This window comes from Megalobrama amblycephala, linkage group LG2 (assembly GCF_018812025.1).
Source record: "Megalobrama amblycephala isolate DHTTF-2021 linkage group LG2, ASM1881202v1, whole genome shotgun sequence".
Lineage (NCBI taxonomy): Eukaryota > Metazoa > Chordata > Actinopteri > Cypriniformes > Xenocyprididae > Megalobrama > Megalobrama amblycephala.
The window spans coordinates 49,314,568-49,337,901 of NC_063045.1; the positions used below are offsets into that span (position 1 = coordinate 49,314,568).

General features: G+C 36.8%; 2 protein-coding genes across 4 annotated transcripts; one reads left to right on the plus strand and one right to left on the minus strand.

Annotated features, from left to right (window-relative positions):
- Positions 1 to 587: 587 nt before the first annotated feature.
- hmgb1a (high mobility group box 1a) lies at positions 588 to 3,986 on the minus strand. 2 transcript variants are annotated; one of them, XM_048179875.1, is made up of 5 exons: positions 3,833 to 3,986; positions 1,933 to 2,094; positions 1,705 to 1,850; positions 1,441 to 1,615; positions 588 to 1,321 (listed from the first exon to the last, which is right to left on the minus strand). In XM_048179875.1, the coding sequence occupies exons 2-5, from the start codon at positions 2,077 to 2,079 to the stop codon at positions 1,172 to 1,174; spliced, it is 618 nt and encodes a 205-aa protein (XP_048035832.1). In that variant the 5' UTR covers positions 2,080 to 2,094; positions 3,833 to 3,986; the 3' UTR covers positions 588 to 1,171. The 2 variants fall into 2 exon arrangements, with proteins under 2 accessions (XP_048035832.1, XP_048035834.1); XM_048179877.1 differs by lacking the exon at positions 3,833 to 3,986 and adding an exon at positions 3,798 to 3,822.
- A 2,993-nt stretch (positions 3,987 to 6,979) lies between these two features.
- uspl1 (ubiquitin specific peptidase like 1) lies at positions 6,980 to 18,867 on the plus strand. 2 transcript variants are annotated; one of them, XM_048179878.1, is made up of 9 exons: positions 6,987 to 7,122; positions 8,133 to 8,284; positions 8,559 to 8,681; positions 10,800 to 11,460; positions 14,472 to 14,582; positions 14,670 to 14,799; positions 14,935 to 15,060; positions 15,189 to 15,349; positions 17,238 to 18,867. In XM_048179878.1, the coding sequence occupies exons 2-9, from the start codon at positions 8,165 to 8,167 to the stop codon at positions 18,530 to 18,532; spliced, it is 2,727 nt and encodes a 908-aa protein (XP_048035835.1). In that variant the 5' UTR covers positions 6,987 to 7,122; positions 8,133 to 8,164; the 3' UTR covers positions 18,533 to 18,867. The 2 variants fall into 2 exon arrangements, with proteins under 2 accessions (XP_048035836.1, XP_048035835.1); XM_048179879.1 differs by lacking the exon at positions 8,133 to 8,284 and having other exon boundaries at positions 6,980 to 7,122.
- Positions 18,868 to 23,334: the final 4,467 nt, after the last annotated feature.

A 23,334-nucleotide genomic window follows, 5' to 3' on the forward strand; every position in this document is an offset into this window, starting at 1 on the left:
CTGTAATATGCAGTTTAACCAGATGAACAGCAGGCGGCTCGGATTAATCGAGATTTTCATCTGGTGATACATTCATGTGTTCTTTTTAAGCCTCTATGTTTGTCACGAAAAACATGAAAGCCTCAAAACGGACTCACTGGCTGGTGTACTGTAACCTTACATTCAAATCTACTGCCCTAATATAAACATAAACCAATCAAAATGATAAAAATCAATATAGACATATAAAGATAATTGAGCTTGGAATCACTTTGTCTTGAGTAATAAAAAGAGCTTTGAATTAGAAATAAAAGGCATTTAATATTGGTACATGATGCTCTTCTGTTAATGTGTTTACCTAAATAATTAATCTAATGTAATATTTGACATGGAGTAGACATGACAGACGCATAAAACTCTCCTTTCACTTGCAGTATTAGAAAAGCTGCAGAAAAGTTCAATACAAAGTCTTTATCTAATTGTTCATTAAATTTCAGATAAATCCACTTAACATTTTAAATTCCACAGAATGAGTTCCAAATGCCTTTAAGATTTTTATCACAATTAGATGGTAATCCAATTCTATGAAGAAAAGATGAAAAAAAATCTTTATTTAAAAAAAAAAGTTTATTGATGTCAGAAGCATACCAGAACAAAACAATTACATTTTTTTTAATCATTTCTGCAATTACAGTGGTATTCAAAATACAGTAAAATAACTTTGATACGGCATTGTACTAATGATGATAATATTTGATCTGAAAAAAAAAAAAAGAGTAAACAAACAAAAGTACATTAAGATATGAACTACAACCTCACATGAAACTAGGTTGTGTGCTGCGCACGTCTAAAACTCCACTGACCCCAAGACAATTTTACAACCCCCATTTTTTTTTAACTGTACCAGGTAAGGATAGTGGTGTTGGAACCATCTTTAAGAAATTAAGAACTAAATAAAGGGTTGGGGCATTTGGACGAACACAGATGACACTTCTGTAGTGTTAACTATACAAAAAAGGAAAAAAAAGAAACTGTACAGCTTAAAAACATATCATATACACAGCCTTATTTCTTTTTTTTTTTGCTTTTCTCAATTTTTTTTATTTTATTTACCCATTTTATGGCCTCAGTAAAGTGTACAGGGGGGTTAAATGCTTTATAGACAACAAGCTAAGCTCTAAACGTTATTTATCTACTCGTCATCCTCGTCGTCATCATCATCGTCATCTTCCTCCTCCTCATCATCGTCGTCGTCATCCTCATCATTAACCTTGTCTGGCTTGGAAGGGGCTTTGGCTGTGGCTCCTCCCACTTTGCCTTTAGAGCGATAGGCGGCAATGTCCTAAAAGGAAAATTAAATGTTTGGTTCAATTTAATTTAAAAAAATTTATTCATAAAGCAAATGCAATATAACATTTATTCATTGTTTTGATGCTGACTGGGCGTGGCATCTTTTCTCACCTTCTCATACTTCTCCTTCAGCTTGGCAGCCTTCTTCTCGTATGGCTGCTTCTCCTCAGATGATGTTTTGTTCCACATCTCACCCAGTTTCTTGGCCACATCTCCAATAGACAGACCAGGGGTTTCTTCTTTTACCTTGGGTCGGAATTCGGCGCAGAAAATGAAGAATGCAGACCTTTGGTTGAACAGAGGATTAAAAAAAATTATTAACTTTGAATGCTTCACAAATGTCAACGCATCTTCATGACCAAGCAAGATGCTTACGGGGGTCTCTTGGGTGCGTTGGGGTCTTTAAACCTCTTTTTCTTCTCGCCTTTGGGTGGAATGTAGTTCTTCATCTCCCTCTCGTAACGTGCCTTGTCAAGTTTGGCCATATCTTCAAACTTCCCTTTTTCCTTGGCTGACATAGTCTGAGGAAGAGAAGAAAAAAAATCATTGTTGGGAAGAGAGGGAAATGGCATTAACACGATGTAAATGAAAGGTGTGACTGACCTTCCATCGCTCAGAGCACTTTTTGGAAAACTCCGAGAAGTTGACCGTTGCCTCAGGGTGTTTCTTCTTATGCTCCTCACGGCAGGTCTGGACAAAGTATGCGTATGAGGACATTTTGCCTCTTGGTTTTGTTGGATCCTTCCCCATCTTTGCCTAAATATCCTAAATTGAGAAAAAAAAAAAAAAAAAAAAGTAATTAAAATTCATAATTTTTTTATTTCATCCATAATTTAACAAATTCTACATTAGATCGAAAATCAACAAGGTGTTAAATTATACTCGTCAAATATCCTATTTAAATTTGTAGCAATGTGCTCTTTAAAATAAACCTGACTAAAGAAATTGTTCTTTTGACGTGATAACATGAACATCTTTTAACTAGTTATTTTTTTCTTGCATTTTGCATATTTTCAAATAGCGATGTGAAAAATTGTCGATTTATGACGTAAATGTGATCCCTTCCACAATATTGCGTTTAAAAATAAAGTCTTGCGTGCACTTCTAAAACATTAAAAAGTTGTAATAAATGCTCGCTTTTCCAAAACCGTATTTTTTCAAAGTTAAAAAAGGGTTAAAACTGTGAAAATAAGTAAGTTAATTAAAGTTATCTTATGTGCCAAAGTACGCGCGACATCGAAAAACTCGTAAAAATCCTTAATAATCAAGTTCACTTTCGCCTTGTTCTCTATAGAAAAGAGCCCATTTCTCTCTATGTACCGTTGAAATAGCAATGGCGCACACTCTCGTCTCGCTGAAGGAAAGGAGGTCAACAACGACGGCAATATTTCTTCTTCCATTTTGTGAGAAAGCCTTCTTCATGAAAGAAAGTCCCCCTAAAATGTCTCCACCCGCCTTCCTGCTCGCTTTTGGACACGACAAACAAACGGCGCGGGTCGGTTTTCCTGACCGAAAATTGTTTCCTTCGCAAAAAGCCCAGTGCATTCGCCTGGTGTATAGTAATACATTGGGTCTGTGCTGTGCAGAGTTGCACTGGGCTCGCAATGGCCGCTTGTCTTCATGCACTAACACTGAGAATATGGCTCCTTCTCTTTGTGTCAGCGCTCAGCCATTACACTGCTTTGCAATAAGGGGGAGCCGCGCGACCGCATTACCTACCTCACTTCAACTCTCAATTTAACACCCTTCTCACGCACGGAAAAATATCAAAATACCAGGGTTGGAACGACGGAAGATGGAATTTTTATTTTCCACCTCGAAAAACGCGAACTTTGAGCTCGGCGGGGTAGAAAACACGATTTGAAAAAGTTGAAGCGAACTGCGCCTGTCTATGGCTCTATGGCTTTGCCTTGTTTCCTATGCGAGTACAGTCAGCCATTACAGTAAAGCGCAGCTTCTGAAGGGGATTTTTTTCCGCCCGTATCTCTGTCATTTCAACATCACCGAGCGTATAAATCCACACACATAACAATGGCGTTATGCTTTAATTTTTTCGTTAGTCTGTTTTTTTTCTTTCTTATCATTTCTCATAGTTCACTGACAGACATCCCTTATAAAGCGCTGCAATGGCTGCTTGCTGGCACTATCACCGTCCATAGACCTTGTTTGTACGCAATTCTGTCACCTAGTTGTCCGCTTAACGTTACATTTCGAATAGTCTGAATAAATTTATTTTTTCACATTTTAGGTATTTTCAATCCTCGAATAAAACCGAATATTTTCCGTGTTTTTTTAAAGATGTACATCAAGACAAATGAAATAAAAAGCGGTTATTCTATTCTGAGGGGATAATACCATATTTTTTAACGTTTCATAAAAATCCCCTCAGCACTAAAATAGCTTTTTTTACAAGGTAAATTTCAATTCCCTATGGTTTCCTGACCTTTTCTCGCAATTTTTGTACTTACCTCACACTTTGAAATGTCTACAAGCTGACACTTACCACTGTCTTGTCTGGATAGTGAATGTACTGCAATGGCTGTATGTGGATGTAATAGCCCTACGCAGTAGTCTGCTCTCTCAACCCTCTAGCATTACTCTCAATAGGGCTCACAGTCCATTGGCTGCCGCCACGGCGAACATTCCTGCGATTGGCTGAGAGCTTTCCATTGTCCTAATAACAGCCGTGCTGCGATTGGCTGCCTTTTGTGAAACGTCACGAGTGTTTTAAATGGCGGGTTAATACAAAATACGGAGTGTATGTATGTGTTTCTTGTCTCAGCTTAAAGCAAAGGCTGTGTGTACTGTGTTGGCTGTAGTAGTACTGTGTTCTGCGTGTTGAATGAACGAGTGAGTCGACGCGGAGTGTCGGCGTTGCTGTGAGGGGGAAACCGCTCAATGAAAGAGTGGTCGGTCCAACCGACGCCTCGCTTTGATCAAACACTATATGGACATCCAAGTCAGATTTTAACGAAAATGTGCAATTATGAGCTATATTTATCAAAGTGGCTTAATCGGCGGGATTCGTTTTTGGGTATCAAAAGCTGATTAATTATAAAGTTTTGATATGAATCGATATGATACAACGTCACAGGCGCTTTCTGCAGACTGTTAGTTAGTGCTTGATTTGAATAATTAAATGACAGCATCCCAAAACAATGGTAAAGATTTTTGTGTGTCAAGTGCTAGATAACACTCTCAGAACATTAATCTTGATATCATAGCATTTAGATTTATATCGACCACTGATATATTTACCTAAATTTCATAATTAACCTACAATAGTAAAATTTGAGCAGATAAAATATAGATATGGAGGAGAAATCAAAGAAGAGCAATGATGTTACACAATGATTATCTATCTATCTATCTATCTATCTATCTATCTATCTATCTATCTATCTATCTATCTATCTATCTATCTATCTATCTATCTATCTATCTGTCTGTCTGTCTGTCTATCAATCTATCTGTCTGTCTCTTTCTGTCTGTCTGTCTGTATGTCTATCTATCTATCTGTCTGTCTGTCTATCTATCTATCTGTCTATCTTTCTATCTGTCTGTCTATCTATCTATCTATCTATCTATCAATCTATCTCTGTCTGTCTGTCTATCTATATCTGTCTATCTATCTGTCTGTATGTCTATCTATCTATCTATCTATCTATCTATCTATCTATCTATCTATCTATCTATCTATCTATCTATCTGTCTGTCTGTCTGTCTGTCTGTCTGTCTGTCTATCTATCTATCTATCAGTGTAAACCCCATCACTCAAAATAATTAATTGGTTTGAGTAGGACAAACTTAAACTAATTAGTTCAGTCAAATTAACTTTTGAGTATTTAGCACTTTCTTTTTCTTTCTAGTTCACAGAACTGACACATTTTAAGTAAACTGTTTTGTTTTGTTTTGAGTTTTATGAACTAATTTCTTTTAATTTACACAAACTTAGGTTTAACTGAAAACTGGACTGGGATTTCTATTTATCAGCATGTTGGATAAGTTCAAGTTAAATGTATGAATTAGTTTACCCAAATATTTCAATTTAAGAACAATTAAAATGTATTAGTACAAAATAAAAATCTGCTAGTTCTGCTTAAACTTAAAAAAATGTAACCTAAAAATTTTGATGCAACCGATTGCCTCAGTTTTTTTTGAGTTTTGCCAACTCATTTCTATCTATCTATCTATCTATCTATCTATCTATCTATCTATCTATCTATCTATCTATCTATCTATCTATCTATCTATCTATCACAGACATAAAAACCCCACACCATTGATAGTAATTGTTTGCCCTGAAAAAAGGCAGCAACAGCTTAACATATGCATTTCTATCTAGGCCATAATTTAGAAACCAAATTAATTTCATACCATACGCACACGAAAGAACCTAAGCCTATGCATGTTAATGGCGAAATCTTGGAAAAAATTATGCAAATTCGTATTGTGTAGGACGGGGGGCAGCAGATATACCGCCAAGGGAGCCTGATGGGGATTTGATGCCCATATAGCCTTCTATTGTTTCATAAGAGAGCAGCTGTAGCGCCCTACGACTCCTCAATACAAGGCGCGTCGCCGCTCGAGCACATGCTCGCAGACGCACAGGCATATGCTGTACTGAGCACAGAAGCGGTGTTACTGACACATGGGTACTTGAAAAGGTATTATCGATAAGATATGCTTTATACGGCCATGTTTAATTTTGACAGATGCTGATGTGAATATATTTACAATTTTTCATTTTCCCATTATTTTCATTTTTAGGTAGCCTATTTATGTGACATGCATGCCACATTAAAAATTGAAATATCACAAAAAAAAAAAAGAAAAGTTTAAGAGAGAAAAAGTTTTAATGGGGACAGAAAAGTCCAGATAGACCACAGTAAACAGAAATCCAACGATTTTATTTAATCGAAAAGGGAATAAAATACTGGCATAAAAACATTTTATTTTAAATAAAACATAAAAGTTAATTTACCAAACCATTTATATCCAAGAAATGAGGCACAGATAGCCTATATATTATGATAGATATGCATCCTGTACAGCCCCGTTTAGATAGAAAACGTTTATTTTCCCATTCCCATTCTGTCTCGTTTTGATTAGACTTTAAATTGAAAACAACTACATATGATCATGATATCGATGTGATCTTACTTTGTTTTGAAAGTCTTTATTTCAAATATGAAAACTGAAACGGCTGCTTTTTAAATTAATTTATACATTTTTCTTATCTTGTCTGTATTTTTCTTTATTAACGTATTATGTATTTGCTCTCTCCATGCGTTTGCATAATTGCACTCGTGCAAATACAAAGAAACTGGGCGTAGCAATATATGAAATGCTCAAATCGACTTTAAAGTCTATATCACTTTATTTGCACTATATTTATATACACATTCAACATTATAAACAATTTCTATCTCATTTAACACGTTTCTGCCAGTCTATTTGCGTGTTTCTACTGTTAAGCTAATTATATACAGTAGAGGCTTGAGTGTTTTCATGTTGTTGTTGATTCAATCCCTGCTGCTCACTAATTTTATTTCGACAGTCGTTTGATAATGCACGCAGACAATCCAGATGATGGCGCTCTTGTGCTGTAAAAGAAGCTTTGGGGAAAAAAAACTTTATTACTGGTTCCTACAAAACCGGAAGTAGTACGTTGAGCGTACGACTGAGCGCATGCACATGGAAATGTCTCCTACCGGCGTGCTGGAACTAACGTTACCTAATGCGTGCATGAAATCCTGTTTGGAAATTCGGAACATTCGATCCGGGTTCGAGGTATGTGTTGGTGCAGATGATGTGCGCCTCGGGAATCTGTTGTGAATGTAATCTTTTAGGTTTAGGCGATCTGCTTGTCATCTCAGCGCACCGTTGCCGTGGTTGTTGGCGCCTGATATTGGCCAACAAAGAAACATATATAAATATCTAAGACTTTGTATGCCTTTGTATATGTATTTCTATCATAATTGGGTAGTTATATTGTATATACAGTCTTGAGTATTCGATATTACAGCTACTTTTATCCACAAAGTCAAATGTCAGTAAGAAAACAGTTATACAAGATCGATTGCTTGCAAACCAATTGATTTACTTGTCCGTATTTGCAATGCAGAACATGTTATTAATTCAGTATGCTGGTTAGGGTGTGTTTTAAACCCGTATCATTAATTATTACACTTCCATCACTGATTCAGTCGTCTACTTAACATATATTTGCATACTGAATTGTGATTGGCCTGTAAACAAGTCGCGCGCTGATTGTAAAGTAGCTAAACTAAGCAAATAATCACCATGAAATCAAAATGGACGATTCTTGTTTTGTTTTTTATTGAATAATGCAGTTTTTTTTATTATAAATGTTTAACATGTTTGCATTCATTATTTTTTAGAGGTAATGTGCCTTAATCTTTAATCAAAACAACATGCTCTTCCTCTTGTAACAACATCTCTTCTCTGATGACGTGTTTACTGACGCGAGGGCGGGACAAGCTGTCACTCACATGAGATTGCAGCAATAGCAAACCACAATGATCCAATCAATTCCTGATGAACAAAATCAAGTCATGCTCTACATTTTTTCTTGTTTGAGAAGCTGATATACATCACAATAGGGAAGAAAAGACAATTGCAACTTCTGTTCTATCTTGACTTTAAACACTGTTCTCTTACTGACTGGCAAGCACTTGTATTTCCTTCAGTAAATGCGTATCTAGTTGTTTGCTTTATGTGTATCAGCCTGGAATGGGTCAGTTGATGTCTCAGAAATTAAATATTCTTTTTCACTGCAGCGCGTTCAGGCGGTGAGCCAGGTGACACGGTTATGTCAAGTTTATGGCAGCAGGACTCATCAAAGAACGGAAACTTCAGTGGCGTGAAAATGAACGGCAAAGGCACTGGTATAGGGGCTCCAACCCCAGCAGTGGTGGGGTATTTGGGAAAAGTCAGTTATGCTCAGTTCTCTCCCTCTGTCACTCGTGCAAAGCTCCGCTGTCACCTTCAAAATTATTTCTATATTGTATGGACAATTTTATTGATTTGATCCCCCACCTCAAACAGAGAAACAACACGGAAATCTGTGATGTAAAAGGCGAAAGTATAGTCATAAAAGCATTTTAGTTGTGTACTGTACTGATTGTTTTGTAGTCTTCTATTTTCTTTAAGGAGTGTTGTTTCTGTGTTTTCTGTGATTTCTCATCTGTTTTTGTTTTTTACAGTGTGAAGACAGAAATGCCTCACCTGGGAACTGTCCTTGGTGCTTGGCAAAAGGTCAGACAAATGCCCTCCGCTTTTATGCTCTCAACTTGGAGGAGACTGTCATGCTCTGTACAAATCCAGTGGTAAGGCAATTTATCCATTAACACTTGAGTTTCTATTACAAATGAGTGTGAATTTCACAAAACCTGTCGATAGGGTTGGGACAATAAATTGATTTGCGATACTGTGATTCTGGGTTGATTCTGCTATTTTTTCTGAATGTATCATAAGTTTCTCTCGTACTGATTCGTACCGAGTGCTACAGAGAGAGCGTGCGTTCGGCTGAGTCATGCAAGTGGTTAAATATACTTGAACCTCAACTCATAATGCTTATATGATGCAAGATTAATGTAAACATAGCCCACTGTGAGCACCTTTTTAATTCGCTTCAACCTCTTCAAACTTTAAAATTGATTATTTTAGGTTTAAGTGGTGTGCGTAAGGAATTGAAAGCAAGCAGAGTACGGCTGTTTCTAAAGCACATAGTGCCATCTGCTGTTAAAAACGAAGCTCAGAACCTCTCGAGAGAGGATTGTGATACATTGAGAAAATATCAGAGTTGATCATTGTATTGCGAATCGATTTATTGTCGATTCGCAATATATCTGCATCATTTCACCCTAAAATCAAAAGGGCAAAATTATTGTTTTATTGAATAATAATTTTTGCGTTGTGAAACTTGAGGCCCTTTCACACTGAGCTTGATTAAGCGATACGAATGTGCAACCATATGACGGTCTTGAATTGAAACAATAGATCCCTATGGAGCTATTCAGACCAGGCGTGATTAATCAAGGCATGACAGCAAGATTTTTTTTTTTTTTTTTTTTTTCCCGACCAGTGTGTTCATACTGCCAATCAACTTGCCCAGCAGGAGAGTTGAAATAAATTTGAAAGTGTTTCAAAGGTCCTGTGCCTCAGTGGATGCCCAGTTTCCCTGCAAATGTCTTAATAGTTCTATGGTTGGTGCTATGCGCAAATATTTAAGTGATTCTTCTCAGTGGTCAAAGACAATAGGCCGATCAGCTGAATAGTGGCTTGCGCCACCTAGTATGCAGGTGTAAAATGCATTTTCAGTCAGTGCCACCTATCGTGCTGGCGCGAATTTGCCGAAGGTAATCAATCTTTTCGCGATCGGAGTGAAAGCATCATTCGTCAACACTTCGCTTTGTCTCGTCACGCTCAGTGTGAGAAGGCATTTACAATTCCAAAATACATTGTTAAAAATAAAACATTTTAATTGTATTTTCACAGTAAGGTTTTGTTTGTTGTACCTTGTTTTATGTTTGCTGATTTTAATTTAGAAAAAAAAAATTGAGGTAATGAGAATCACCACTGAAAATCTTGTGACTCAAAAAATAAAGAAAAATGCATGTGCACATTACAGGGCTGGGACAATACATCGATTCTCAATTCGCAATACAAAGAATCTGGAGCGATTCTGATATTTTCCAATGTATTGCAATTCTCTCGAATCGATTCTGAGCTTAGTTTTTAACAGCAGATGGCACTACGTCCTTTAGAAATAACTGTACTCTGCTTGCTTCTTTCCTTTATGCACACCACACAACCTAAAATAACCATTCATAAAGTTAGAAAAGGTTGAAGCGAATTACAAGGGTGTTCGCAGTGGGCTGTTTACATTAATCTCATGTCATAAAAGCATTCTGAGCCGAGGTGCAAGTATATTTAACCACTTACATGACTCAGCCGAACGCACAAGCGATGTCCAGCATTCTTCTTTGTGATCATTTGAGAGTGTGTGGTTAAAAACTAGCCTAGAGCACCATATACTCTTAAAACTAAGCTCAGAATCAATTAGAGAGAGAAAATATCAGGATCGATCCAGATTCATTGCATCGTGACTCAAGAATCTATGTATTGTCCCAGCCCTAGCACATTACAGTAAGAATTTGCATTACGGTGACAGGGAAAATGTGCTTAATTTGTCATGAAAATATCACAATATTATATTAATGAATTTACTAATTAAAGTTTACGTTGCAAAAAAATATATTGTTCTAAAATTAGGCTTTATTTACTTTCTGCAAAATATAATGTGTCCTTTTTATTTTGGTATGACTGTTTTAAATTGGTAATATGATATTTGTCATGTATTAGATGCTTGACTCATTTTAAAGACTGACTGAACAATGAAATGGCCATTTATATCTGTGATGTGTTTTTCTGTCACTTTGCAGTGTCTTTACCCTTTGGTTAGTAGATCTTTGGAAGATGTGCGTGCTGGTTTGTCTAAAGATGGATGCAAGAGGAAAGTTTCTTCCCTGTCCGATGTCGATGATGCATCCTCTTCAAACAGTCCTTCAAAGCGATCGAGAGAGGAGAAACTGGACATTTTGTCTGTTGTGTCTGAGCCATGTGATGCTGATGTCAATGACGCCACCCTTCCAAAAGCTGCTGTTAAAACACAAATGTTTAATGGTGAACAATCAATACTTGGAATGACTGTCTCTATTAATGGCACTGAGGAACAACATCCAAAAGAGCTACCTGCTGCTACCCATGAGGATTTAGATTTGTGTGACAAGAAGGATATTTGTGTATCTAGTACTCAAGATGAGGATGAGGAGATCCTCGGAATTGATGTAGATATGGAATCATCAGAGCTTGTTCCTGTGCAACCACATCTCTTCTGGAAAAATGAGGACAACCTGTGTTGGTTGGATTCATTGTTGGTGATGCTTGTGTACTGCAAGACCATCAGAGAGACTCCATGTCAGAATGTAAAGCTAATAGACAAGTTGACATCAGTGCCTTGCAGCAACTCTGCTGTGTGGAACCTTTGCTCTACATATGATAAGACTTGTGCATATCTAAAAGCCAAGGAGCAACAGTGTGAAGGTAAGAAGAAAGCATTAACTAAAAGCATTAACTTTTTGTGTTACCACATATTATATGCATTTATTAGGAATGTTATGTGAGTTTAGTCTATATATATATATATATATATATATATATATATATATATATATATATATATATATATATATATATATATATATATATATATATATATAAGTTTGTGTATTCTTCCCAAACTGAGTGGTACGAATTTCAAGGTACGGTGCATGCAGTCACACGACCAATGAATACAGTTGGTCACAGGAGATCAACAAATAGCGATAATGCAATGCTATTTGCTATCAGAAAAAAGTGCAGAACAAGAAGAGACAAGCACTCTGTATGTTTACATGTAATCCCTCAACCAGTGTTACAACTGCGGCAAGAGTGTAAAGACATCAATAAAACAGCTTGAGAATAATATCTTGCATAGCATTACATTTACCTCAGGCATTTAGTGTCAACAGCATGTTAGTTCACTAGAAAACTCTAGAGGGAAGCATTTCGTATATGAACTTTATTAGTCTATTCATTATATTTACTTAACCTGTTAGTAATGTCTTGATGATTTTATGTAAAAAGCTAATTTGTTTAGTTTTCTCCCCCCTGCTGTACCGAACCCATACCGAACCGTGACTTTAAAACCGAGGAACGTACCAAACCGTTATGTTTGTGTACTGTTAGGGGTGTATTATATATAATGTTCTTATATATTTAAAGTGCCCCTATTATGCTATTTTAAAGGTTCTTAATATTGTTTTGGTGGTCTCCTGCAATAGTTACATCTAACTTCAAAAAGAGTCTGAAAATGGTTTGTTCGAAGATTCAAATTCTGTTAACCTCTCCTTTTTGAGAGCCTACTCTGCTCTGATTGGACAGATGGCCCAGTCTGTTGTGACTGGTCTAACGCTTAACAGTGCATTTCGGAACCTAAACGGCCTTTGCTATATCTGAATTTCATCTCTCTCAGCTTCCTCAGTGCTTGATACACAGTGATATGAACAGTAACGATGGTGTCGGTTTTACTGTATCAATTCCAGTGCGGCGACTCATCCTGTTGAAGTGCATGCAAAGTGGATTTGCAGCACAGAAAACAGCGTCTTATTGACATGTCAACAACACAAACCAAACTCTTCCAGACCTCAGCTTCAACTAGAGTATTTGAGGGCATGTCAGAGTAGACTGGTTGTGGGCAGCCAATGATTATAGATTGGCATCATGCAAATTTGTTATATTGTTACATAGTACAGAAAGTGAGACTGGAATTGCTGATGGCTCATTTCACAGTTCACAATCAATTCCTTCTTTTAGGGGACAACTTTATTTGTCATGCACTTTGATCTCTAAAACTTTGCGGATTTACTCTGCAAAAATTATATATTAATAAACTATCATTTTTTAATTAAAATATAGCTGCAAGCAGCAATTAAGGGGCCAAGCACAACAGAAGTAAACAAGGAAGCTAGCAACAGACCAACAATGTTATAATCGACTATGATAGCAACTGAGACAAAAACACTGCATGTCAATTTTGAAGTCCATCAGACCAACAGTACTGTAGTTAGAGCCAATTTCAAGTTTTGTTCAATTATAGCACCACCAAGTTGCACAGTCTCACCGCTTTTTTTTTGTGTGTTTCTCCTCAAAATGCCCCCATGCATAAGCGCAGGGGTTCCCAACCACATTCCTGGAGCCCCCCAACACTGCATGTTTTCCATGTCTCCTTAATCAAACACACCTGATTCAGATTCATCAGCTCATTAGTCCAGATTCCAAGAACTGAAATGGGGTGTCAGACAAAGGAGACATGCAAAATGTACAATTTTGGGGGGGGCTGCAGGAACATGGTTGGGAACTACTGCATAAGCATGTCAAATTTGGTGAAAAATCTAATTTTGTTTAGGAGTTATAGACATTTATATGTATGAACACATAAAAAAAAACGCACACCTGACTTTGATTGCATTTTTTGCCATTTACTATCAAAATTTTGACATTTGGCCATTAGCATTGTCAACAACCTATGTTTCAGATTTTCCTACGGTGGTTTTGTCTCGATTGGACTAATGGTAAGATATTTGTGAATGTTGTTTAAATGCTAAATCACAACATTGCATTAACCATAAGGCATTTGGTATTGTTGTACTCTGCAAGGATTCAGGAATCCAAGGAGATGACTCCCTTGAAAATAATTCAACCACGTTCTATAGTTATAAGCATGTGAATAATTTTTTTCAAAACTTCTCAGACTCCTTCAGGGCATTGTGTCGATGACCCATACCAAGTTTCCAAATGAAACGTTCATGCGTTTGTAAAATACAGCATTTTACTACAAATGCAACATGGCTGATGTGGGAAAATTGGATATCATTCGACTTGGCATGACACCCCAAATCTAACAAGACCACTTTTATGGTTTTTTTTGGACAAATCCTTCAGAAGTTGGAAGCAAAAATAGCCATTTTCACATCTCCGGATTGGTAGATGGTGCTGCGCAGCATGTTACCTCAGGTCATGCTTGTGATGTCATGGACCAAGTTTGGTCTGAATACGATAAAGCACTGAGGAGATAGAGCTTTACGTCTATTTGACTGATTTAGAGACTCCAAAATTAGTGTGGTTAATGTTGGGACTGACCTCTATCAGTGTGCCAAATTTCATAACTTTCCCGCAAGCGGTTCTGTGGGCTGCCATAGACTTCCTGAGTGAAAGAAGATCGCCAACGGATGCAATAGGTGCCTACACAACTTTGGTGCTTGGCCCCTAATAAGAACGCTTACTTATACAATAAGTGCCTACGCTGCTTGGCCCCTAATAATCTAATTAAATTATATATATATATATATATATATATATATATATATATATATATATATATATATATATATATATTTATTTATTTTATTTTTATTTTTTTATAAATGTAACAAATTTACAAAAAAATTTTTAAGAGGTTGGCATTTATATGCATATTTTGACTCCTGAAGAGCTTACCTGTTTTTCTCTTGCAGAAAAGGTAACCAGAGTCCCTGCTGATGTCCTGGATGAGGCAGAACGGCGGCTGTCTGAGCTCCGTCTGTCACTCTTCAAACTCATTCAGCCTACACTGAAGTGTGAAATTGGTAAAAACATCTACTCATAAAACGATTTTATATCAATGTGTTGCTTGGCATTTGTATTGAGTGATCATTTGTCTGTCTGTCATGTAGGTCAGCAGGAAACACCTGTGTTTGCACTCCCTCTCCTTCTACGGTCAGACAAGTGGGCTCAGGATCTTTTCCAGCATACTGTCCGTTGGGAATTTAAGTGCACTTCATGTAGTTATACTGTAAGCGACAGGTAAGGATTTAGCCATTTAATTTAAAATAATTTGTATTTGGTGATTAAACAGTTTTTGAATTAGTAGACAATTGTTTTGGTGTCAAGCACACACACTCACATGTACTGTAACACAACTCTCCTTTTATCTTGCAGTGTTGAGAAGACTCTTACAACGTTCACTCAGATTCTGAATGATTGGCACCCATTAAAAGCCATTCACCGCACTCAGTGCAATAACTGCAACCGTAAAAACCAGAGGAGGAAAATGGTGCTTGAAAGGTAAGAGTTGGAATAACTATAAATTTATTTTTTTTCCTGATCATTCCCTTGCTTCATCACAATTGAATATTTAAAACTCTGTTGGTCTTTGTGGCTGACTAATAATTGTTTCTGTTAATTTTTTGCAGGTTGTCCTCTGTGTTTGCGCTGCACTTTGTAGAGGGCTTGCCCAGGAAAGACCTCTCTAAATACTCGTTCGAGTTCCAGGACGTGCACTACAATGTTAGCACTGTTATTCAGTACAATAAACATCTTCAGCACTTTGTCACTTGGATCCGTCAGAGCAATGGTGAGTTTCCAGTTTGATTCTGTGAGTTCTTTAGCTGATCTACTTACAATACCAGTTTGGAGTCAGATATTATATTGTTAGAAAGTATTACTTATATTTCAATTAAATGCTGTTCTTTTGAACTCTCTATTCCTCAAAGAATCCTAAAAACAAATATATCACAGTTACCACAAAAATATTAAACAGCACAACTAATTTCAACATTGATATAGATAATGTCATGAGCAGCAAATCAGCATATGAAAGATACTTTGACACTGAAGACTGGAGTAATGATGCTGAAAATTCTGCTTTGCCATCACAGGAATAAATTACACTTTAATATAAAAAACAGTTCTTTTAAACCGTAATTATATTTCACAATATTACTGTTTATACTGTATTCTTGATCAAATTCTTGGTCTTGTTTAGCACAAGAAACTTTAAAAACATTAAAAAAAAAAAACTTACCAACTTTTTAACAGTAGTGCATGTAGATCTTAAATTTCTGCACAACTGGCTTAAGGTGGTATCCCATTAGTCAGTGGTTTATTTTATTTTAATGTTGCTAAAAACACCATATATTTTCCTGCTTAAAGGGTTAGTTCACCCAAAAATGAAAATTCTGTCATTAATTACTCGCCTTCATGTCATTCCAAACCCGTCAGACCTTCGTTCATCTTCAGAATACAAATTAAGATATTTTTGATTAAATCCAAGAGCTCTCTGACTCCTCCATAGACAGCAATTTAATTACTTTCAAGGTCCAGAAAGGTAGTAAAGACATTGTTAAAATAGCCCACGTGACTACAGTGGTTCAACCTTAATTTTATGAAGCGATGAGAAAACTTTTTGTCTTATAATGACTTTATTCAACAAATCTGTCAGTCTCCTATGCTGTTTACGCTATATAGACAGTGCAGCTCTTCTGTGTTCTACATCAGAACACGACTCAGTACTGTTATCAACCTGGATTTACAGCTGATTTTTCTGGTTATCTCTGATTATTTGCTCTGGAAAATATGGAAATGTTTATTCCAAATATGTCTGATTTGAACTTAATAATAGGTTAATTTTAGAGATACACAGATACAAAATTTTTCCACCGATACCAGTAGCTGATTATTCAGAATTAAATCTGCCTATACCGATGTATGATTTTCTTAAGGAAAAAAAATCTCTCCCCACTAATGTAAACTATAATTAACAGTAAATAAGCTCCTCTCTGGTGTATTTTATAGCTAACCAACAAACTTTGAACTTTGGATAACATTTCTGAAGTAAATGCGATGTTAAGTGACATTGTTCACAAGCTGTTTTATTGAGACATGATACCTTTTAGTAAGTTTTACTGTATCTTTCAACATACCTTCTGATGTTCATGCATATTTTTTCGTGCTTTTGCTTGTTAAAGTGGAAGAGATGAGTCACACTACCGCTTGAAGACACTACCGCGATCTGTCACTTCACATTTAAGAGTGTCAAAACAGCATATATATTGTTTGAATTTCATGATAAGAAACAAATTGTCTATTTTTAAGTAACAAAGCTCTTTGCAATTATTGGATGGGAGGTATAACAAATAATAACTGGTGTAGGGAAAGAAACTGGAAAAACTACGGACCTGACAACCCTGGCTTGATCTACAAATGATTCATAGGGTCAGATAGAGCTGCTTTAATGTTTTTTTTTTTTTTTTTTGCTGCATTAACTTTGACAGCCCTGAATTCAATACAAGAGAGATGTTCTTCACACACAGTATGATTAACAGTATATAATCGGCCCTGATCATTGGCTGTTTTTTTTTTTTTTTTTTTAACAATCAGCCGATAGTGAAAATAATTGCTTTTATCAGCCGATACATCAGTGCATCTCTAGTTAATTTACATGTCTGTTTTCTGTCTTAAAGGCTCATGGCTGGAACTCGATGATTTGAAACACCCTTACTGCATGACCCACAAGAGGTTTTCATTTCCTGCCAATGAAATTCACATTATTTTCTGGGAGGCAGACTCCACTAAAGATGAAGCTTCAGAGGTTTGCTCACTGACAGCTCCCTCGGCGGTCACAAATGTCGACGATAAACACCCGCACGAACTGTCAGACTCTGTAGCCGATGACACATGTGTCATTAACGCGCTCACTGTGGGAGACTCCACTGCTGCCAGCACTCTGGATGCATCCATTGGAAGCACCACATTACTGGACACATTTGAGGGTCTGTCACATACGGACATTGTGACCCTCACTCTGGTTGATGTGAACGGAGCCACTGAGGATGTTAAGATTCCCCAGAGCCCAGCCGTCAAGCCAGCCACTCTCCCTAGTCTTCCAGTAGCATCTAGTTTGTCTTCTAAGACCTCAAGTTGTCAACCTTCAAACCCTCCAAAACCTCAAACCCCTGTGGCCAGTCCAGTTGTGATGAGATCATCAGAGACTACAAAAGTACATGCACCACCACCTCTGTTGTCCTCGCTACTTCAACGGCATCCATCCTTCCATTCTACACCAGCGAGACTTCCTCCTCCTGCTCCAAAACCCATTCTGAAATGTGACAATGAAGCTCTACCAGCAAAGCCGGCCGACATGTTTTGTGGCTTCATAACCAAGAAGTCGCCAAATTCAAGTGGCGTGAATCCTGCTGTAGCGCCTCAACACAAACCAGTCACTCTTCCTGGTGGCATGTGTCCGCCTGTTAAGAGAACTCCAAGCCTTTCAGCAGACCAGCAGCCCATTAACACTACAGAAGCCCTCAGGCTAAAGCTAATGAAAAAGCTCAAGGCCAAGAAAAAGAAACTGGCCAAGCTAAACCAGCTTCTGGGAAGCAAAGGAGAAGCTGCACCCAGACCGGACAGCACAGCCCTCTCGTCGCCCTACTCCGTCACCTCCAGTACCTCGGCTTACGACAGCCCAGCATATGACCAGTTCTTCGCTGAGCTTTTGTCACCTGTGACGACCGCCAGTAACCTCTCACCTGACAGCACGGGTCTCTTGGAGATGTTGAACAATGGCCAGAATGGCGAGACTACAATTGGAAGCGCACAGCAGAATTCTTCAGTAGCAACTGTGGTTCCAGAAGCAACTTTAACCTACCCGTCTTCTACTAATGACTCCATGTTGACTTTTGATGAATATATACAATCAGGGATGGGCCAAACTGCCATTGAGAACACCGATTTTAATGGCTTAGATATATTTTTCTGATTAAGAAAAGCTTTTAGACTTTAAAAACCATGAGATTGGTCTGATGTCTCAAGTTGTTCCTAAGAACTGTTCTTTGTAGTTTTGTATTGGGAAAGGAAGACTTTTGTTAGGAAAGCATGTGGTTCGTCATCAGTTTATATTTTGCCTGATCTACTTGAAGTCTAAAGAACATTAAATGGCGCAGTGTACGCAATGTTTGAAGATCAAATTATGAACAATATACTTTTGTAAAGTTTTGTACAGCATTGTACAGTTGTCTGTTTATTAATGTTTTTTTGAGTTGTCTTTTTTTTATGGTTATTTAAACAGTTCATATTAAATGCTGTGAAACTGAATACAGTGTGGTTATTGGCATATAATTTTGCTTTTGAGTTAAAAGTGCCTCACAATAATTCTATATGGAATTCCTACAATTGGTTTTTAATTTGATCAATTTTATGTGTGGGTGTGTATGTGTGTATCGCCGGCACAGTGGGTATCCCTGTCAAGTCCCAAGCCATGTAATTGGGAGGGTTGGAAAAAAACGTGCAAAGAAATTTCATATATATATATATATATATATATATATATATATATATATATATATATATATATATATATATATATATATATATATAATTTTGCAGTGTAAATTTGCCAGTAATTAACTGGCAGCAGCTTCACCTGCAAAGTACTGTTTTTACAATTGTCCTGTTATTTATATGTAAAATACTGGCAGCACAGTTGTACTAAATTAAAACTTAATTCACTTCACTTGCAGAAACTGACTGCCAAAAAATAGCCAATTGCCATTCAAGTTCATAAATTAATACAGTGTGCTAACAATGTGAACATATTAAAACTGAGCTTACTTCATTTCAATTGTCTAAGAAAAATTAAAGTGAGGAAAATTGTAAAACAAAATGTATTAAAGGCGCTCTAAGCGATTTGACGCGTTTTTAGGCCCAATTTTTTTTGTCACATACCGCAAACATCTCCTCACTATCCGCTAGCTGCCTGTCCCCTGAACACACTGTAAAAAAACGCGGTCTCTGTAGTCGCCACAAGCTCCGAAAACTGCAATAAAAACAAACTGGTGCAGCCTGGACCACTTAACATAATAAACATGCTCCAGCCAATAACCGACAAGCAGCGTCAATACGCAAGCTACTTACATTTTAAATGCGCGTTCATGACTGTTTCAGGAAGCACGGAGGGGAGGGCCAGGAGGAGTAGGAGGGAGGGTCTAGCTAGCCTCTGTTTTGTTTGACAACACTTCGAACGTCAACAGGAAGTTACGCCGCTCAGAATCGCTTAGAGCGCCTTTAAAACATCAATTTAATTAGTAATCACTGCATCAACAACTACACAATTATTGCTTTTAAAGAAAGCAATTTGCAGTGTAACATCAGTGTGTTTTGGTCTTCTTCTGGACTGAAGCACAGGCTCTACTCTCCAGCACAACGGTAACCAACAGAAACCCTTCAAATTCCTCTATAACAGAACATTAAACACAAACAGATCACCCCTATATCATTGTGTGTAAAAACATAAAATAACACCAGTTTAAACATTTACTCTCCTGATCAGCCATTGAGTTTGCATAAATTCTTTCTATCAAGTGCAATGTGACTTCACACTAATTTTACAGTTAACCACCAGCAACAGGTTTGCCAATATATTTCTACCGTTTCCATGCTTTAAACTTAATTTACAGTTAATTACTGTTAAAATACATTTCACTGATGTGTCTTTTTGGCCTGGTTTCACAGACGGGGCTTAGATTAAGCCAGGATTAGGCCTTAGTTCAATTAGGGTATTTAGATAGCTTTTATAAACATACCTTAGAAAAAAAAAACATTACTGGTGTGCACCTTGAGACAAAACAATGGCTCTGACATATTTTAACATATGTCAGTACAAGTTACAGAAATTTAAACATTGGTTTAAACCAGTGGTCAAACCACATTGGTGGTGGTGGAGGAGGTTCCCCCTTCCATATGTGAAGTGCTTTGAATACCTAGAAAAGTGCAATATAAATGTAATTAATTATTAATTATTATTATAACTTGCGACCCCCAGTTTGACTTTATTTCTGTCATACGTCTACAGAAATAACAGAGATTTAGATGTTGATGTTTTATTGAAAATGTTTGGTTACCATTTTGGTGAACCGTGTTTACTTGAGTTGGGCTACTGACTTTTGATTTCTTAGTATTAGTTCTTTTGGCTGTTGCAATGAATTTGCAAGACATGTTTGCGATAGCAAAAGCAATGAAAAAAAAATGTGAGTTACTAATTGATGATTTTATCATCATGTAGCAGCCTGAGTCATTGATCTCAAGGTGTTTAGCCAATATTTTAGAATTTTATGTCATTAATACATTTTAACTTTACTGCATTTGTGATGTTGTCACATTCAATTATGAAGAATTTTCAAACTTACTGTTCACAAAAAATTTGAAATAAGCTGTCAGTCAAACACACACAGACATCAAGAATCAGCATATGAATCTCAACAATGGTGTTAAAAATATTCATGCTGCAATGCATGCTTGGAGTCATGGGTGAGTATTGTCCTGTGCTGGTACCCAGCATGCATTGCGACATGAAACATTTAATGTCACCATCATTGAGATTCATAAGCTGATTCTTGATGTCTGTGTCTGAATATTATAGTAGTTCGAAATGTTTTGTGCACAACATGTTTTTAGAGTTCTACAAAACAACTGGGTACCACAATATTGTTGGGTCTCATGCTATAAAGCCAGAAATATCAGAAATATAAAGTAAACATATCAAACAAACCAGATTCTGGATGATATTAGTGACTTTGGCCAATCAATACTGTCAACACAACCAACATCACCTGAATGCATTTTCTCTTTTTTTGACAAATGTGCTTTGAAACCAAACAATCAGCCAAAAACAAAGTGAGATTGAAAAGAAAGTGTTGATTTTATTGCTGTTTATGGATGAGTCATATACCTCTCAGATTTCATCAAAAAATATCTTAATTTGTGTTCTGAAGATGATTGAATGTCTTACAGGTATGAAAAGACAAGAGAGTGAGTAATTAATGACTCTTTTTTGGGCATACTAACCCTTTAATATCAAGTGGTCAGATTAACTGATCTCATCCAGAACCCATGTTATTTCTGACAGACATGTGGTTTTACAGCATGAGATCTAACAATATTGTGGTAATCAGTTGTTTTTACAGCACAAAATGTTTTGAGCTGTTCTAACATTCAGACAGAGACATCAAGAATCAACATATGCATCTCAGTGATGGTGACATTAAATGTTTCATGTCACAATGCATGCTGGGTGCTAGCACAAGGACAAAACTCACCCATGACTCCCAGCATGCATTGCAGCATTAATATTTTTATCACCATTGTTGGGATTCATATGCTGATTCTTGTTGTCTGTGTCTGTTTGGCTGAAAGCTTATTTCAACAGTGGGTTTGAACATTTTTTGTAACTGATTATGGCAGTATCACAATTGTGGCAATATAAAGTTAACGTACCTTAACGCTCAATAATGGATTAGATACTGGATGAGCTCGGGCTGCTACAGGATGATTAAATCATCAATAAATAACCCACATGAAAATAGCAAATGTGTTGTATAAATAAGCCAAAAGAACTGATGCTAATAATTTAAAGATCAGTAGCCCAACTCAAGAAAACATCATAATGATAACCAAACATTTTCAATAAAACATCAACATCTAAATCTTAGGTGTTATTTCTGTAGACGTATGACAGAAATAAAGTCAAATTGGGGGTTGCAAGTTCTGTTGTTAACAATGGAGTTCAATGGAACTTGAGACCATAATTAGCTAACGATGCTTTTGGGAAACACACCCCTGGTTAGTAATAAATGAAGCTGGTAATGCTGTTTGTGGAGTTGTTTAATCCTCTGCTCAGATCTTAAGAGATTTAATGTATTCTTTTATAGTCAGTTCTTGTTTTTTCTCTTTCCTTCAGCGATTCTGCTTAGTAACTGCTGGTGTTGTTCACTAATGCTTAATTAATCATTTAATTATCTTTATTAATGGCAATATTGATTCAGTGTTACTTTTACTCTTTGTAGTGTGGACACTGCAGGGTTTTGCTGTGGGGTTAAAAGGCTTAAAGGTGTCAAATAAAAAGACATCCGTGAAATGTATTTGGCAAACCTGCTGCCAGTAGTTTACTGTAAAATTAGTGTGAAGTCAGATTGCATGTAATAGAAAAACTCAATGACTGATCAGGAGAGTAAATGTGTTTTTTTGTTTTTGTTTTTACACACCCCCACACGATGATATAGGGGTGACCTGTTGGTGTTTAAAGGGTTAGTTCACCCAAAAATGAAATTTCTGTCATTAATTACTCACCCTCATGTCGGTCCACACCCATAAGACCTTTGTTCATCTTCAGAACACAAATTGCGATATTTTTGATAAAATCTGATTGCTTGGTAAGGCCTGCATCACCAGCAATAACACTTCCTTTTTCAATGCCCAGAAAGCTACTAAGAACATATTTAGAACAGTTCATGTGACTACAGTGGTAATGTCATAAAGCATATCCAGTGATGGGTGATCTCAAAACACTGCTTCATGAAGTTTCGAAGCTTTACGAGTGATTTGTTTCAAATCAGAGTGCCAAAATCACATGATTTCAGTAAACGAGGCTTAGTTACTTCATAAGTGTTTTGAAACTTCAATAGTTCCTGTGACTCTGGCAGTACACGCTCCAAACCACTGATTTGAAACAAATGATTTGTTAAGATTCAAAGCTTCATGAAGCAGTGTTTTGAAATCGCCCATCAT

Bases quoted from the DNA above. Each gene is read 5' to 3' on its own strand.
- hmgb1a (XM_048179875.1), bottom strand. From the start codon at position 2,079: ATGGGGAAGGATCCAACAAAACCAAGAGGCAAAATGTCCTCATACGCA. The intron at 1,616-1,704 runs GTAAGCATCTTG...GTTCAACCAAAG, and splicing joins AACGCACCCAAGAGACCCCC to GTCTGCATTCTTCATTTTCT. The intron at 1,322-1,440 runs GTGAGAAAAGAT...TTTTCCTTTTAG, and splicing joins TGAAGGAGAAGTATGAGAAG to GACATTGCCGCCTATCGCTC.
- uspl1 (XM_048179878.1), top strand. From the start codon at position 8,165: ATGTCAAGTTTATGGCAGCAGGACTCATCAAAGAACGGAAACTTCAGT. The intron at 8,682-10,799 runs GTAAGGCAATTT...GTCACTTTGCAG, and splicing joins TGCTCTGTACAAATCCAGTG to TGTCTTTACCCTTTGGTTAG. The intron at 15,061-15,188 runs GTAAGAGTTGGA...AATTTTTTGCAG, and splicing joins AGGAAAATGGTGCTTGAAAG to GTTGTCCTCTGTGTTTGCGC.